General features: G+C 37.4%; 1 protein-coding gene across 15 annotated transcripts in view; it reads left to right on the forward strand.

The window, feature by feature from the left end:
• Nucleotides 1-19,295, forward strand: part of ENPP2 (ectonucleotide pyrophosphatase/phosphodiesterase 2) — a 113,678-nt gene that overhangs the window by 31,226 nt on the left and 63,157 nt on the right. For all 15 annotated transcript variants that reach the window (XM_005662883.3, XM_021088984.1, XM_005662884.3 and 12 more), the window contains exons 2-5: nucleotides 164-266; nucleotides 9,830-9,985; nucleotides 14,608-14,733; nucleotides 16,822-16,882. In XM_005662883.3, the coding sequence (XP_005662940.1) occupies nucleotides 164-266; nucleotides 9,830-9,985; nucleotides 14,608-14,733; nucleotides 16,822-16,882 (446 nt within the window). The remainder of the gene's footprint in view (nucleotides 1-163; nucleotides 267-9,829; nucleotides 9,986-14,607; nucleotides 14,734-16,821; nucleotides 16,883-19,295) is intronic.

Raw genomic sequence — 19,295 nt, forward strand, 5'->3', positions numbered from 1 at the left:
CTTCCTGACTGAATTTTTCTTTTTGTTTTTAAATGAAGACAGCACTGTAGGGTGTGTGGGGGAAGTTGTGGGGTTGGGTGGTGATGTTGAAGTCCTTTGCATTGCCTTCCTGCAAGTTGATTTAGCTGGCGATGTTGTCAGTTTTATCTCTTTATTCCCTTAGGTAATATCCCTGTTCACTTTTGCTGTTGGGGTCAATATCTGCTTAGGATTCACAGCAAATCGAATTAAGAGGGCAGAAGGATGGGAGGAAGGCCCTCCTGCAGGTAAGTGGAGCATCTATTCCCATTTTCAATCTTTTAGAAGTATTACACATTGGGAAATCAGTATCAAGTTCATCTTTAAACCAGTCTTATAGTATAACTCATTTAGTCCTAGATCTCTCTGGAATAAAACCAGCTCTGCGTATTTCAGATCGGAGAATGTGGTTTCATGGGAGAATATTTACTATGGTCACTTCCTGATAGATAACGCGTTGTTTAAATCTCTGAAATGTATAAATGCTATGATAAAATTAAAGCTCTTGTGAATAGACCAGACTGAAACAGAAGTGATGAGAGCAGGTGCTGGCTAAATGTTAAAGATACAGGAATTTGATTTATTATCATGTGGTATGAGATGGTATTTGTTTCCAGAATGTTCTGACCTGGAGAAAAACAGGACTGGAAGTAAAAAAGACAGGGATCTGTCTCTATGAAATTTCAGGACTATAAGATGAAGATTTACCTATAACAGGGAAAATATAAAAAGAGAGGAGGTGCTTAGAAGAGTTTATGAGATTGACTTGCACTCATTGACTTTCCCTTTGGCCTGAGGAGAGGTAAGTTTTAATAGTGTGCCTTGACTTAAGTAATAGAACTGGAGTGAAAGAGTTTCCTTTTACAATACACGGCACCATAAGCAGTGTGGGAATTCTCATAAAGGAGCTCCTTGTGCAGATGGAGGGGGCTTCACTGACCAGGTCTTAAGTAATGAGTTGGTTAATTTCCTGGAAATTGGAGCTGCTGATGGTTTTATAAATAAAAATTACATATTAAGTAACAGGTACTCTAGGGGGCAATATTTTCTTGACTGTTCCTGACATCTCAGCATGTTTGTCTGCCTTCCTGTGCATTTTGTGTTTCTCTGCTCTGTGTTTCTTGACCTGATTCTTACAAAAGACTATCCACCTGTCTCTGTTTAGCCAGCATGAGCTTTTATTAACCATGTTATGATCCACACTTTGATGGGATACAAAGTCTCCTTTACACAAGGACGTTACTTTTGAGTAAGGTTGAAAGATGTATTAGAAGTTGTTTTGTGAGTCCAAGTAGAGTATGGTTGGGGTGAAAAGTGAGAAAACAGATCATAAAAATTGCACCCCCCAACCCAGGGAGCCAAATGGATAAAATGAATTGTCTTCTGTTGGGGAAGGGGAGGCGAGTAGATCACTGGTCTGGAGAATCCTATTTTTATTAGTAACAAATGCTCTCATCAAAGACTTCTTTTTCTTGTTCCAGACAAGTGTAACTCCCCCTTCACAATGACTGTAACTGCTCAGATGGGAAGGGGGGATTTAATCCTTAGTTTGGTCATGTGGGCAGGTTAGCAGCTGGAGAGACTGCTGCTGCTGCTTTCCAATGGACCCCAAAGGAACTTGTCTCCTGTTTTGTGTTAATATATTACTTTGGCTAAAACTGCTATTAAAAGCTATTTACCTGATGAATGTGTCAACTCAAGTCACTCATTATTTTCAAAATTGACTTTTTTTTGGAAAATGATCATGAAAGTCTTAGACTGGCACCTATCACTTGCCCGGTAGTCTTGGAGAAGTCACCTGTGAAGTCCGTTTTCTCAGTTGTGCAATGGGAACAGCCTAGATGATTTGTAATTTCCCTTCTGGATTAAAAAAAAAAAACCCTTGATTCTGTCCATTCTGTTTCATTGCCTTTTGAATGTGTATACTCTCTACTGGAGAACTTGAAAAATATAGACCAAATTTATTAATCCTTGAATATAGTTTGTGTATAATAATTTTAGAATGTTATGAAAAACAATGATAGGAACTAATGAATCAATGCTACTTCTGGAAAAATAGTATAATCCAAATACATCTAAGTGGTCTGAAATATACTAAAAAATATTTGCTTCTTAAATTATTTAATTAAATCATTGATTACTTTAGGCCTTTGTGGTATCTTCTACAATAATTTATGAGTGAAAATTTTACCGCTATAAAGCTTAGTCTTGGGACACAATGCCATTTAAGTCAGAGTTTTAGAACTGTGTCATGCCTGAACAGTTTTTATTTTAAACATTCTATTGATGTAGTTTACCAGCTATCTAGGCACTGCGGCTGATTTCTCCTGAATAAAGATCAAGATATACTTTGGAAACAGGATGGGAGCCTAGTGCAGATAGTATAAGCATTTTCATTCTTTCTACAGATGTTATATGCGCCTGAAATGACGCATATTGTTGGTTATTCTGTAAGCAAAGCCTATGTATCAGGAAATACTGAATGAAATATTTCATATGTATTAGAACAAGGTGCTAGGAGGAAAGGCTGCCATGCTTATTTTCAACAGTACTTTCATGTTCCAAAGAAATCCTGGGAAGTCAATGCTTGGAGCTCATTCCATCAAATAGAAAGAACGAACAGGATATTGACAAATGGCCAACTTCAGAAGGACCAGAGCAAGACTTCTCATTCCAAGGATTTCATTTCTCATTTAGTAAATGTAGTTCTTCAGAGCCTCAACAGTAGCTGAGAACATTTTGTACACAGGCAGACCCTCACTGCTGTACTATAGACTGAGGTGTTAGTTTCAAGGCTGTGGCAATGCCAAAAAACTTTTACGATTAATTAACTGGCATACTTGGTAGCCAGATTTATTGTTAGGATCTAGTGATCTATTGGAAGTCATGGTAGAACAGGATTTTTTCTACCAGGTCATAGAAGATCTATAGATTTGTTAGAAGATATGAAATAAGCAGAGCTAATTATAGTTCTGCTGGGTAAATATAATGCACAATCAGGTAAATGAGATGGCTGGAATAATTTTTCAAAGAAAATGGAAATAACATGTGTAATTCAGTTTGACGTCCTCGTCCCATATATCTGATGTACCCAGCTTGATTTTCCTTAAGATTGCAAGAAAATTTACATGTATACACGTGTCTGTGCACTCATGTAATATGTGGATGTGTATGTTTGTGTTGCGATGGTGGGGTCTGTCTCACTGATAGCTACTCTTCCAGTCTCCAGGTGGAGATGGAATGTGCTCTGAGAGAAGCCACTTAATACTCAAAGGACAGAGGGAAATGTGTAAGCTTGTGAGTAACTGGCTAATAGACTTGAAAGCTCAGTTTGATTCATCATCATTCTTAGTGACTTGAAAGTTTAAAATTATGTGACTGGGGATGAAATTCTTGGGGATCTGTGACATGAAGTGTGTCTATAATAACTTTATGGGTAAAGCTTTTCTTTGTGAATCCTAGAGAAGACAGACAATGGTGGTAAGAATGAGAAGGTTCATGTTCATTTGGTAACTTTAGGGATCTCATTCTATAGTGAAAAGCTACTTAAATGGTAGGGGAGCAGCATGTAGGAAACTCCAAAACCCACAGATACATGAGCCACATTCGACAAGGAAAATTAAGAGGACTATCATATGATGGGATTTTATATTAAATCTAATGTAGAAACCAGAGGGAATTTAAGTCAATGGGATGAAATGACGTGAATCAGAATGTAAGGAGGGCACGGATTTTTTAGTTCTTTGTTAAATGGCACTTTGGTGCAGTGATCTCTCATTTATCTTAAAGCTATACAGCATCTTCTATCTTGTTGCCTTAACCAGAAATATATATCTTCAACAGAGATTGAAAGATTACATCTTCCAAAATCATATCTTAAAAAGAATGTCTAAAACTCAGAGCTTATGAATTTGAAAAGTTCTTGCTTAATGAAAATGGTACTGAAAAGATTTTTGAAAACAAAATCCCATACTAAGGCTGATAAGACTATAAAATGTTAAGTATATGATGTTACACTTAATTTATCTCCAATTTTGTTTAAAGGCCAATGTCTAAATTTTTACCTTATCAAGTGGACAATACCTGCTCTATAAAATGATGTTTCTTTGTTTGGTGGCAGACTTGTAAATCATTCAGACTTGTACTACCAACTGCTATCATAAATGCTCTTTGAGTGGTTTACAAGTGAAATTAAAGTTTTCAATTTTATTTGTCACCTAGAAATCTGTTTTTTTTTTTTTTTTCCCGGCTTTTAGGCCCACACTTGTGACATATGGAAGTTCCAGGATCAGTGTCAAAATCAGAGCTTCAGGTGCCGGCCACAGCCACAGTCACAGAAATGCAGGATCTGAGCCGCATCTGCAACCTACACCACAGCTCATGGCAATGCCAGATCCTTAACCCGCTGAGTGAGGACAGGGATCAAAGCCGAATCCTCATGGATCCTAGTCGGGATTGTTAACCGCTGAGCCACAAAGGGAACTCCTAGAAATATGTTTTCTTATAGTTTATGAGGTCTTTCTACATGAGGATGTTATATTTATTAACACATTGAAAGTACCAGTGTTTGAAAATGTCCCAGGTGGCCCTATGTAAAATTGCTTATGAAATCTGTTCAGAAGTTGTGAAGAGGAGAGAATAGTGATGCCGAAGTAATGGGTATTTATCAAAAGTGATGTGTTTAGCAGAGATACTGACATGCAGGCCTATATGGAAGTGTTGCTTACTAAAGGATGAGGTCAACGGTATCAAGAAAATGTGGCAACTTCAGTACAAGAAAGCAGGACCACAAAGAATGGATCATGTACTCTAGAAGGGGCATCAAACAGCATGAAGTTCTAGGGTTGGGCTGCATCTTCAATGTCGTCCACTGTTGTCTGCCTCCTTTCCTTGCATTTTATACTTCAGATGGGGCAGGCAGGCACAGGGAACCAGATCTGTTTCAATGCTCTTGGAAAAGGGGTGGCATAACTACAGTCTGTTTCATTTCAAGACTTGACTGTCACTTTCAGGAAATACTGAAGCTTAGAACCATGGAGAATGGAAGGAACAGAGGGTGTCATATCGTAAACTCTGAACACAGAACCAGACAAAACTTAGAATTGTTGAGCTTTATTTAGGCCAAGCTAAGTATTTTAACACTTAAAGCCTCTCTCTTGGGCTACTGTTCAAATCTGAAAATTTTTAATTTCTGAAAAATATACGGATTTAGAGGGAAATATGACTGGGAGTCCTGGATGAAGTAATGTTTAAGTGACTCCTGTCATGAATTAGGTTCTTTCCAATAGTCTAATTAAATTATAAATAGTTTTTTTCCCCTATGTAAATGGTACCAGAATTCTATAATGCTACCTTTGTGTAGGTATGATAAAATAAAATGTTTTAAAAATAAGGTTTTACTTAACTATGTAAAAATAATTCACTTGTTTCTACCAGAATTATGAATTTGAATGCAATAAATCATGTTTTAGGGTGGTGTTCTTTTTAAATCATGAAATTATGCTTCTGTGAAAAATAAGCAATATATAGCATGGTTTTTATGCCTATCATTTTATATATACACACATGCACACAGACACACACACATTTAAAAATTTAAAGTCCCTACTTAAAAAAAACAAACTTGTTTCTGTGTAGATCTGTCACACTTATTTGTTAAGATTCTGAAACTGACTTTTAAAATAATTTTGTTAAAGTATAGTTGACTTACAATGTTGTATTTGTTTCAAGTGTATGGCTAAGTGAACCAGTGATGGAATTGACTTGTTTCTCTGAAGTGTATAATAACATCATTTAAATATGTAATTAAAAAGGCAGCAGTAGCATTTGAATCTCATAAAAGTACTGACATATGCCTCAGGTGAAATTTTAAACCTGCTTCACACTGAACATAGATTTCTGACTTGATCCTTTTGAGGTGCTTTTTGTTTATTTTGTCTGATAACTGATTTTGTTTTTGTCTTTCTTGTTAGTTCCGAGGTCTGGTAAATGAAGGCTTTACAGATTTTAGAATTCAGACATGATAATTCAGAGAATCTTTCCATCTTTGACCATTCAATCAGGTCCACAGAAAGAGAAGTACTAAAACCTGTTCTTAGCCTAATGAGGTGGGGAGAAGGGCATGGGACCTGGGTGTGGAATGAAAAAGCCAGACCATGGGGATGAATTGCAGAACTACCAAAAGAATCAGGGCTAGAATTTATTATGAAAGAAGATGGCAGGGATGGAACAGCCCTGGAAAAGCAAAGTAGATTTTGTTCTATGCTATCATTTTATTTTATTAAAAAAGGTGCAGCAGTTCAGTCCATGGGCTTACTGGTTTGAAGAAGTATATGGCTCATGTTATTTCTCTGCCTTCCATTGTCAGCTGAATCTAAATCAGCCAAGAATGGATTTTGGCATATGGATCCCTAACCCACATAAGGCCCAGGAACTCACTCTTTACATGAAAGTTGTTGTTAACCCTGTATTGATACAATCCTTTTTATGAGATGGTAATGACTGTAAGTGCAACTCTTTCTTAACAAAGCTGTCTTCAGTTTAAGAGTTTGCAAGGAAGATTATAGGTGATGAGGCAAGCTATTGTGTGAAACTCAGTTATTTTCAAAAATAGAGGGATAAACATAGAGAATAACAAATGTTGTAAGAAAAGACTAAAATTTATGTCCATGGAATGGATGAAGAAAGGTTTAAAATGCCTATAAGTTCATACAGATATTTTGAAAGTAAAGAAAGAGAGGGGGAGATTATGATGAGGGAAAAGCAAAAGGCATGAATGGAGGAAAATTTCACATGCAGGCTGGGACACCGAAAAGAAGGGGACATGGGACAAGTAAACAATTACAAACAATGTGCCTTTGGGTCTTTTCTGGTTATCTCGGCTACAGGCCTAGCTAAGCATATATGTATACAGCTCACGGGCATGAGCACTACTTGGAATGAGTCTATACAGTACCCTTTAAAAAAGGAATAATTCAATCATGACCATTTTTTTTATCTTTCTTATTATTTTTTTTCTATAGGATTTTATTTTTCCTTTTTCCACTTCCCAACCCTCCTCCCCTTGTAGTTTCTTATGGTCTAGGGCGCACTATTGATAGGTTGGCCAGTCAATAAAAAATGTGGTTTATGAACCAGAGGTAAGGCAATGCATTGGAAACCTGACTTTGTTTCTTACACAGAGCTGGTGTGGTTTATATGTATTTCAGCATCCCAGAATCAACCATGCAAAAAAATTTCACATTTCATGGTCTAGCGAATCTGTTTGCTTTAGCTGAACTGATCTAATGCAACACAGGCTATGATTGGGTAACTCTGACTTTAAAGAGGACAAAGGACTAAGTGATGAAGAGGATGTTCAAATAAATGGCTTTGGTGAACCCAGAAATGTCATTTAACATCTGTTCTCTCCCTGCTTCTTGTGTTTTCTTGATCTAACAAGTATTGAATACTAATTATAAAAATATGAAACATTTATAAATGTAAATAAGGAAGTAAAATTATAAATAGCATGTTCTAAATATCATTTGTTGGGATAGTTATATATTATATAATATAGGCTTTATACACATATATTTACATGTATGTACACACACACACACACGAGAGAGAGAGAGAGAGAGAGAGAGAAAGTGAGCAAGCAAAAAAACCAAAAAAAGACACTTGTAAAATGTTAGAAGTTCCAAATTGCAGAAAAGTAAGAAGTCTCCTTGCTTCTCTATTTCTCATTGTCTCCCAATGTAATTCCTGTAAAGAGTTTCTTACAGTGAAAAAGAAAAGATCATTCACATGCACACCTTGTTTCATGCTTCTGCCTCTCTCTCTTACCTCTAGCTCTGGCTCTGTTTTTATTTTATAGTTATCTTTATCCTTATTGCTTTCTTTGTCTCTATTTTAAACACAAAACGTAATGTGTACTATTTACTACTATAACAGTTTTCTGTACTTTGCTGTTTTAAAAAACATGTATAAATTTTGTAGATCTTTCCCTATCAGGCTAGGCAGATCTGACTTGTTCTTTTTAAGGGCTGAGCAGTATTTCATCTATGAAGATAGTGGTTCTTTCTTATACCTATGTCTTGGCAAACTTTTGCAAATATGTGAGAGTTAAATTCCTAGTAATAGAATTTCTAAGGTTCATATGCAGTCTAAAATGTTGATAGATACTTTCAGATTAAGTTCTGTTTTACAAAAACTTTCACTACTAGCAACAGGCATGACAGTGCTTGTACTTTCTATTCATTGGAAATTAATTATTTTGTAAGCTAGGATGAGGATCTGGTGTGATTTTTTCTATTCAGCCGGTTCCTCCAGCACTACTTACTGATTAATCCTTCTTTCATTTCTTTATTAATCCTTCTTTCTTTCTCTGATTTAAAATTGTACTTTCACTGTAAAATAAATTCTCTTGTATTTGGCTCTATTTCTCATCCTCACACCGACACTGATCTACTTATTTTTAGTACCAAGCTTAATTATTTAACTTCAGAATGTATTTTACTATCTAGTCTTTACCAAATTACTCTCCCTTTTCAGTTTATTTCTGTTTTCATATTTATTTTTGATAAGCTTTTTAATATCCTCTCAAGTTTCAGTGGTTCCTTTTTATGTTTTCATTGTGATTGCATTGACTCTTTAGGTGTATTTGGGAAGAACTGACATTTTTATAATATTGATACTTTCACCTCCAGGGTGGCCTGTCTTATCATGTAATTAAATCTGTTAAAATATCTTTCTGTGGTGTTTTTTTCTTGGGGGGGGGCTACACCTGAGGCATATAGAGTTTCCCAGGCTAGGGGTAGAATCGGAGCTGTAGCCTTTAGCCTATGCCACAGCCACAACAATGCCATATCTGAGCTGCGTCTGTGACCTACACCACAGCTCATGGCAACACCAGATCCTTAACTCACTGAGCAAAACCTGGGATTGAACCTGCGTCCTCATGGATACTAGTTAGATTCATTTCCACTGAGCCACGACAGGAACAGTGTTTTAATGTATTTTTTCATATAGGTACTACATGTCCTATTAAATTTATTCCTAGAAATTTATTTTAGGTACTATGGTAAATAGAATTTCCATTTAGTTTTTGAACTTATATTGCCTGTGTCTTATACATTTGTGGAATTTTCTTCTCATTGAATTTTTTTCCCCAAAATCTTAATTGGTTTTGAAATTTCTAGGTATACTATCATATGATATGAAGATAATGAAAGAGGATTTATTTTTAAAAAAGCTGAGACTGTAGAGTTTGTGTTTGTGTAACTCTAATTATAGGTGTAGATTTTATGGCTGGAAGAAATCTTAAAAGTCTTTTATTCTAGTCCCATCTGTTCAAACTGTTCTCTGGACATTTAGGCTCAATTTTCTTAGAAAAGCTATGGATTTTTGAACAGGGGAATGAACTCCTTTTTCTAAGTGTGTCAAAGTTCTGTTCTCTGTTGGCATCACTGCATCCACAGAGACACTAACTCTCACAGATTTGTAGGAATAATCACTGTAAACAGTAGTAAAACCAATAGCCAATGTCTATTGCTTTCTATGTGGCTGATACCCTGATCAATATTTGGCCTAGTTTGTTTCATTTAATCTTTATTATAACCTTGAGTTACTTTTATTAATACACCCACTCTACAGATGAGGAAACTGGCACAAGGAACCTGCTGAGGGTACATAGCAAAGAAGTGATGGAGCCAGGCTGCTCTGCCAGAGGCTCACTGCATCACTGCACTGTGCTGCTTCCCAGGGCCACCCCTCCATGGTGACATGACCCGCTCCCAATCCCAATGTCTTTGCCTCTTGTGTCTTGTAGTGTTATCAGACTCCCCCTGGACCAACACCTCTGGATCTTGCAAGGGCAGATGCTTTGAACTTCAAGAGGCTGGACCCCCTGATTGTCGGTGTGACAACCTGTGTAAGAGCTACAGCAGTTGCTGCCATGACTTTGACGAGCTTTGTTTGAAGACAGGTGCGTAGCTTTTGAGTCCCCCCAGCCTTGACTGAAGACCCCCTGCTGTTGTACACCCTGCCATTGCCACCTTGCCTTGGTCACACCAAACCTTGAATTTTAGTTTTATTTCCTGAATGATTATTGATTGTATTAGGAGCACAGCCTGTGTGACTGTTGTTTCCACACAAGGCCCACCCAAGGACAATTCTTTGCAGTTGCAGTCATTATATGCTGGCTTTGGAGGTATTTGTGGTCAGCTTTCCCCCAACCCCCACCTTTATCATTTCTATCTCTTATTGTCAATTCCTTCATTCACTACCAGGATACCTGGGCTGAAATTGTGCACATTTTGTTTTGATTTGATTTGATTTGATTTTTTAAATTTTATGGCCACACCCAGGGCATATGGAAGTTCATGAGCCAGGGATTGAACCTGAGCCACAACTGCAAACTTTGCCACATTTGCCATGATGCCAGATCCTTTAACCCACTGTGTGGGGTTGTGGATTATATCTGAATCTCTGTGGCAATCTGAGCCACTGCAGTCAGGTTCTTAACCCACTGTGCCACAGTGGGAACTCTTGATTTAAATTTTTTTTTTTTTTTTTTTTTTTGCTTGCCTACCCTGTTTCTAGCATTTAAAAAATTCCATTTTATCATGCAGTGACTACTGGTCTACCCTGATGTCATTCCCTGTTTTCAGTGCAAGTGGCAAATTGTTATGGAGTGCTACCAGGGGTCATATGCTCAGGGCAGCTCTAAAATTTTTCTCTACTGTCTTCCAGACCTTTCTTTACATTTCTTCTCTACTAGAAGATCAGAAGACTATAAAACCCCCTGAATTAACATACACCAGTTTAGAAAAAGCTCATTTGGGGCTTTTCTACCTGCTCTGTTTCCAAAGCCCAACACTTGAGATGGGACTTTGAAGATAACTCGAAGGCCATCCACCTGGCCTGCAGGCAAGGTCATGTTCAAACTCCCCGAGAAAGGGGACGTCAACCTTAAGACCAGTAGATGCAGAGATTCTGCAGCTTCCTTGACAAATTATTAGCTGTTTTTGGAATTTTATGGTTGGCTGATTATTTCAAAAATATAACTCATTATCACTGATATTAGTCTGATTTTTCTAATTACACCCTTAGAATCAGAGACATTATTCTCTTTTACTAAAGAAACAGCCCTTGATTTAGATGAAAATCAACATCAACTCCCGAACTAGTTCTGATTTGCTTATTCCACCCCCAACCCCAATAAGAAGAGTTTTATTAGGCTTTTTTTTTGCATAATACATTTTCCAAACATTTGGCCTTTTTTTTTTTTTTTTTTTTTTTTTTTTTTTTTTTTTTGGTTTGTTTTTGTTACTTTCCTTTGGAACTTCTCCTAGCTTCCTTAACTGTGGTCTGCAAACTTAAATGCTGAGAACCTTGTAAACTAAATATATCGATGGGACAAATGTTCCAGCAAATTTCTTTGGTCTCAGCTTTGGGGACTCCTGATCTTAGAGTTCCTTTTGAAGTTTAATGGATCTCCTGACTTAGCTCTCTGTCAGTGTAACCCAGGCTTTTCTTCCCAGGTTTAATAAATAGGGCTATAATAACATCTTAAAGTTGTTCATTTCCCTGTGTACAAAGGTAACTTAGGCCAAATGTGGAAGAATCAAATATCAAATATTAACAAAAGGTTGAAGGAGAACACAGAAAGCTCTGTGATTCTATTATGCTGATGCAGCACTCTCTTGAACTAAGCACAATCAGTATTTCAGTGGAAACTATGAGACTGTATGTGTGTTTAGAATGTATGTGTGCATATATTTATATGTGGGTTTATTTATGTCTGTATGAGGGTGTATCTGTATCTATGTACCTTTAGACATGTGATCCTTTTGAATGCCTACCTAGTATTCCACTGAAAAAATGCAACTGCTTCACTGAGTAACCGATCAGCATTTATGTTTCCCTAATTTTTGCTATTATGAACAATGTATCTTTCCCTAATTTTTGCTATTATGAACAATGTATCAGTGAATATTGTTTGCACATGTTCATATTTTTGTCTGTTTTCCTTAAGATAAATTCTGAGGTGTGGGTTTGGGGATCAAAGTGTATAGCATTTTTAAAATTTAAACATATGTATTACAGAATTATGCTTCTCAAAGTTTATGTTTCTCCCAAAGGGCATAAGAGCCTTTCATTACTCCCTTTTCAGCATATTCCCATTTTTAAAAATCTTTTTTTTTTCTGATCTGATAGGTAACTGTCTTATTATTCAATAAGGTTAAATGTTTTTTAGATTTATTCCTTTGAAGATTATTCAGCTGGCTGAATCATACTTTGCTTGCAGTTCACTGAATTTTTAAAAATTTCATTCTTGGAGTTTCTGTTGTGACTCAGTGGTAACAAACCCGACTAGTATCCATGAAGATGCAGGTTGGATCCTGGCCTCACTCAGCGGGTTAAGGATCTGGTGTTGCCTTGAGCTGTGGTGTAGGTTGAAGACGCAGCTCAGATCTGGCATTGCTATGGCTGTGGAGTAGACTGGCAGCTGCAGCTCCAATTTGACCCCTAGCCTGGAAACTTCCACATGCTGCAGGTGCAGCCCTAAAAAAAAAAAAAAAATCATTCTTACACAAAGCTAGTAAATCCTGAATTAACCTAGATTGTAAATAATGATGCTCTTTTGTAAGCAAAGGTATTTTCTTAATGGAACTAGATGAAGAATAAAAGTATATTGGTTGGTAGTATTATCTTTGAATTGGGAAAGAAAACCCGCATGACCTCTATAAGTCCAAGTAACCTTGGATGATTGCTAACCATTGGAAATAGTAGATCTTCAATAAAAGAATTCCAAACATTTAATTTACTTGGGAAGAGAAGGCAGTGGAAATAGGGGATTTAAAAAAATCAGAGAATGTAATCAGGATGCAAAGGTATTCTAAAAAATGGAAATTAGTTAATGGTTGCATGGTTTCCTAACGTGGCAAGTAATATCTCTATTTATTCACGTAGCAGTAGTATTTCTTGATAGAATGTTATTAAGGAGAATCATTGCTTTCTAAAAATCATTGCTTTCCACTTATGACATGTTTTTAGAGATGAATACCTAAAGTGTCCTTTAGCTCGGAGTAACATTTTTTTTTTTTTTTTTGTCTTTTTGTCTTTTTGCTATTTCTTGGGCCACTCCTGCGGCATATGGAGGTTCCCAGGCTAGGGATCTAATCGGAGCTGTGGCCGCCAGCCTACGCCAGAGCCACAGCAACGCAGGATCCGAGCCGCGTCTGCAACCTACACCACAGCTCACGGCAATGCCAGATCCTTAACCCACTGAGCAAGGGCAGGGACCGAACCCGCAACCTCATGGTTCCTAGTCGGATTCGTTAACCACTGCGCCACGACGGGAACTCCGGAGTAGCATTTTTTTGACCATTCTATATCAAGTAGACCTGCCCACCCCTGTCACTCTCTATCAGTGCCATCCTCTTATTTACTTAGCACAAGCTGAAATGATCTTCTTCACCAGTTTACTTGCTGGTAATTTTCACGGTAATTTTCAATTAGATTTAATAAATGTTCATGGACCACCAGGCATCTCAGGTACTGGAGATAAAATGGTTAAAGGAGAGATGTGACTTTTTCCTGCCATGGAGCTAGCGGATGAAGAATCATGCAAAAATTACAGCACTTTCTCTCTCTCTCTCTCTCCCTCTATCTACATATATATATTTAAAATAAAGTATATATAATATATTTTGGCTGTGCCTGCAGCATGTGGAAGTTCCTGGACCAGGGGTCGAACTTGCACCACAGTGGTGATCTGAGCCACTGCAGTGACAATGCCAGATACTTAACCTGCTGCCTCAAAGGGAACTCCATGTAGCATTCTCTTTAAAATGAAAATATTACTATTCTGAATATATGTTCTTGGTAGAATTGTGAGCTCCCAATCAAGTACGTTCAGATGGAAATCTGCAGCCTAGCAATTAACCTCCTTGAATAGGGATTCTGGCTTCTAATTGTAAGGACGACCATACTTTGGTCAGTGTTTAGAATGGTGCATGTTTTTAGTTTGCCTTTATGCTCTTCACATCTGTTTAGGACTTTAACCTCCAGGTGCATCTTATAGCAGATAAAGGCCATTTAGTTGCACCATCATTTGTATTTAAATCAAGCTTAATGAAGTTTAAGTAAAGCTACTTTGGAAAATAAAGGAGCCCAGCTATAGCAAACCCTATACACCATGCATTTCATTGGGCCTTTTCAGACAGTTCACAAATGGTGAAGAGTTCCATTTTTCCAAAGGAGCCCAATGGCATTTGGCTTCATGCTCTGATTTGAAAAACTAAAAATTCGTCTTACTCCTAAATTCTCCAAATATCTTTTAGTTAGCTTCAGGCTAACTCTAATTTCACAAGCAGATTAAATTATGTGGGATTTTAGCTCTCTTTTTTTTTCCCTCCCCACCCCACGGCATGAGGAATTTCCCGGGCCAGACATCAAACCTGTGACAACACCGAATCCTTAACCACTAGGCTACTGGGGATCTTCTAGCTCTTTTTTTGTTGGCAAACCTTGTAAGTAGTTATGACCTCTTTCATTTGATTTGTGTGAAGCAATGAAAGTCTTCTGTTGTTCTGATTTCAGCTGGTGGCTGGGAGTGTACTAAGGACAGATGTGGAGAAGTGAGAAATGAAGACAACGCATGCCACTGCTCGGAGGACTGCTTGGCCGGAGGAGACTGCTGTACTAACTACCAGGTGGTTTGCAAAGGTACATGTTTCCTTAGATTGGCTTGAACTTTAAAAGACTAAAAACTGGAGATGTTCCAAGAGATCTTGGATATTGGGGAATATAATAACACCTTGGTTATGGACTTGGGAGGTTGGAAATGAGCTGTGCTTTTGAATTTCTCATGCTTCTTTCATAGTTTTGTTTCTCTGCATGTCACTGATCTGAAATAACAGGGAAATAACCCCAAGTTCCATGATTAGATAGAGCCATATAATGAAGAGATTTCTAAAAGAGTTCCTATCTTTGTCTTAGGTCAGGCTTACTAGAAGCAGAACGTGAGACAGAAATTCTGTACACAGAACGTATTGGGGGAATGTTCTGTAGGAAAACCATGTAAGGAAGCAGGGGACACGGGGTAGTGGGGAGGCAAGCAAAGATGTGGGCTTAGGGGAAGTCTCACCTTGGTCTGCTTTACTGTGGGCTCTGGAAAGTAAATCCCAGAGTTCTTACTCTTGAGTAAAGGGCTGTGGCATTTGTAACCCCTGGCAGTAGGCTGTTAGCCTAGGCACTAGCAGCAGCCTGGGTTGGGAGTACCAGCTGCAAAAGGGGATGGGGCACCATTACCTCCAGCCATGCCCTGAAGCCATACATACATACATGTGTGCTGACTTCGTGTGGTTGATTGTTGAATATGATGGTTTTATTCCAATAATGAATACTAGTCAAAGGTGCAGTTTTTGTCTTTAAAGGAGTTTAAATGGCCATGGCATCCACTTACAGAAGTAAGTGGAAAGACCCAAGGATCTTTGTATAAAGTCACTTTTTAATGTCTAAATTAAGTCCTCTTCCTGTGACATGGAACATTTAAGAAGAGTTTCTGTTCAAATATTTTAGGGGAAAAGCAAATCGGTTCTGAAATAGGTGTAGTGTTGAGCCGTGGCAAGACATGTTATGTGAATGCTGAGTTTGAAAATTTCTGCTATACCCAAATGATTGTTGTAACTGTTGACAAAGCATAAATTTGATTGAGAATTTATTTCCTTTTCCCTTTTATTTCCCTAGTAAATGTACCAAGAAGTCACAAAGACTTTTAGAAGAGAAAATATAAAAGTCCTAGCTATTATCGGTCATTGACTTGTGAAGCGTTGGCTTTTGCTGGTTTAAAATTCTAGTTGCAATACATCTGTGGGGCCCGTGTGTGTGCCTTTGGTTATTACATGTGTGGAAAATCTTTGCCATTTTAAGGAGCATGGTACTTAACTTACACAATTGTCAGTATTTAGATTCTTGTTGACCTGGGAGATTTACAGTGTTCTTACATGGGAGCACTTTCTCCAAAGTCTTGATCACAAATGTGACTTATGTTTGAGATATATGACTTTTGTTGATTTCAGGACAATTTAAAGCAAATGCCTTTTGATAATTTTAATTTTCTCCAAAGTAAACTTCATTTTCTAATCTAAGTTCTTTTCTGTGCTCTATTCTTTAAAAAATTTTTTTAAATTAAAGCATAGTTGATTTACAACGTTACTTCAATTTCTGATGTTCTGTTCTCTATTCTTGATGGGAATAACTCAAGAAAGACATAGGTTTATACCCTCTGATCTCGGTGGAAGGTAAAAGTGAAAGAAAGCATTGGTTTTATTCCTAAACTCAAGGGCTGTACACAGATCCATGAGGAAATAATCTCTCTATTGCAATCTTCCATCTGTCATCAAAGTAGTCTAAACCCTTTTCCCCAACTAAAGGGAAGTTGTACCATGTTTTCTATGGCTTTGAGATGTTTGGTGGCATAGAAAAAATGTTCCATCTAATGACCAAACAGTTTATTTCTGGAGGGAAACAAACATGAAATTTTGTTCACTGACGCCACTGGTGTTTTTATCTACAAACCAATTAGACTCAGAAGGCTCAAATAAACACCACTTGGGGTTATTAAATCTAGACTTTCCCATCATGTATGGGTGGGAAACAGACACTAGACTTTATTTCAGAAGTTCTTTTTACATGGTGTCTCATAAACAACAAGTACCAAACTGAACACAGGTCCTGCAATTATATTCTCCAAGGCTTTGGATGGCTTTTATAATTAGATTCACTAATATGTCTAACCATTTTTTCTTATAGGAGAGTCACATTGGGTAGATGATGACTGTGAGGAAATAAAGGCCCCAGAATGCCCTGCAGGGTAAGTGCATTTTATGGATATTATGAAGTTTTATGATAAAATATCACAGGTTATGGAGGGGTAAATGGTTATAAACAATGTACACTGAAATCCTCTTAGTTAGGCAAACTTATGAATACTTATGGGTAATTTGCCAATCAGAAACTGGAATGCTCATCTTGAAGTAGGGCATTTAAAAAAAAATTCTCCCATTGCCTCTGCACATATTGGAGACTTGATTATCCTCCGTAAGTCATCTTAGCTGAAGAATTTACAAAGTATGTCTAAATAATACTGAAGAAGGAAAGAAATATTTCTGGCAGTGATCTGGTTTTTTTCTGTGTTTTTGTTTTTTGTTGTTTTTTTTTTTTTTTTGTCCCCCAATGTGTTGCTTTTCCTCCCCCCTCCTTTTTTTTTTTTTGGTTGTGGGGTGGCTGAAGGGACGATGACAGAATTTCTTAAAAATATTATCCAAGATGGTAACTCCTACCAGATGCTTCAGAAACTTGATAAGCCACTGAAGCACTGCTTTGCTGGGGTACAGCCAAACTCGAGTGACATCCCACAGCTCAAGTGTGACCAGCATAAGGCACTTATTATGCCTTCCAGGAAACTGTTGAAAATTCATGGCCCCTTAAAATGCCTGGCAGAAAATAAATGTTCTCCCAGTGTGTTTTCATTCATGTATTTGATTGAGTGTATTTTTGTTTTAGGCAGCATAGCCTGGGACACAAATTCTAAGTGTTTACATATTTTGTTTCTTTTTTAACTTTCATGAAATGTTTGCACTTCTTTGGACTTTCAGAATGGAATGGCAGTAGTTTCTGTTTAAAATGTGTTCAGATATTTTTGAGGAAAAAACAGTGGTAGAAGCTTTAAATGATAATAGTAATGATAATAATTAACTCATACATAATGTTGGTCTTAGTGCTTTATAGGTGACTCATTTAAAATGTGCCTCGTATCAGAGTTCCCGTCATGGCTCAGTGATTAATGAATCCGACTAGGAACCATGAGGTTGCGGGTTCCATCCCTGGCCTTGCTCAGTGGGTTAAGGATCCGGCATTGTCGTGAGCTGTGGTGTAGGTTGCAGATGTGGCTCAGATCCTGTGTTGCTGTGGCTCTGGTGTAGGCTGTTGGCTACAGCTCCGATTAGACCCCTAGCCTGGGAATCTCTATATGCCATGGGATCGGCCCTAGAAAAGGCAAAAAAAGACAAAAAAATAAAATAAAATAAAATAAAATAAAATGTGCCTCATATATTATGTGGCTTCAAATAAGCTCAAGCCCACACTTGCTGAATTATCTTCAAACTGTTAGAAACAATTTTGCACATAGTTTAGTATTCTCAAATATGATTGAACAATTGTAGCTTTACAATATAGCAAGAGCTTATTTCCTCAGTCCTGCCCTAGTTAGATGGATGGTCTAATCCTTTATTGATTAATTTTTAGAGAGCTTCAACAATTTTAATTATTTTTGCAATTACTTTATAATTAAACCTAAAAGAATTTTTCTAAGTATTTAATTCTAGTGAAGTGCTATTACTGTTAATTTCTCCTTCCTTCCTTCCTTCCTTCCTTCCTTCCTTCCTTCCTTCCTGTATTTGATAAATATTTATTGAAACCCTACTATGGGTCCACAAACGCAAAGACGAATAAAACCCAAACTGGTACTTTAGAAGGAGTTCCCGTTGTGGCACAGCGGAAACAAATCTGACTAGGAACCGTGAGGTTGCGGGTTTGATCCCTGGCCTCACTCAGTGGGTTAAGGATCTGGTATTGCCGTGAACTGTAGTGTAGGTCACAGACACAGCTTGGATCCTGTGTTGCTGTGGCTGTGACATAGGCTGGCAGCTGTAGCTCCAATTTGACCCCTAGCTTGGGAACCTCATATGCTCCAGGTGCGGCCCTAAAAAGCAAAATAAATAAATAGCAAGAAATTAATAAAACTAGTGGAGAAATAATAACCATGTTAATGTACCATCATAATATAATGTAATCTATGTGAACAATAAAAGATGTGTTAATATCTTAAAAGGATTCAGATGCACAAGCAACTAATATTATGAAAGAGGAAATCTTGAGCTGGGTTTTAAAGAATGAATAGGAGTTTTTCAGGTAGCCAATGCGAGCATACATATTCTAGGCAAATATAATAGCCTTCTACATTGTGAAAAACCTTGTTTGCAATGTGAAAAGCAGCTGTGAAGAAAATACGTTAGGGGAACTCTGAAGTCCAGTCCCTTCCCTGGTCATTTAAGTCTGGACTTACATCATCACAAATGTCATGTGGCTGGAAGCCCAGGCTTGTACTGATCGCCTCACTCAAAGTTTCATCTTGAAAATTCTCGGTTCTAATTATTGTGATTGACTAGGTATAATGCAAATTCTGTAGTAATAATTTTTCTAAAGCTTAATGTGTTACTGTTGAA

This window comes from Sus scrofa, chromosome 4 (assembly GCF_000003025.6).
Source record: "Sus scrofa isolate TJ Tabasco breed Duroc chromosome 4, Sscrofa11.1, whole genome shotgun sequence".
Taxonomy (NCBI): Eukaryota; Metazoa; Chordata; class Mammalia; order Artiodactyla; family Suidae; genus Sus; species Sus scrofa.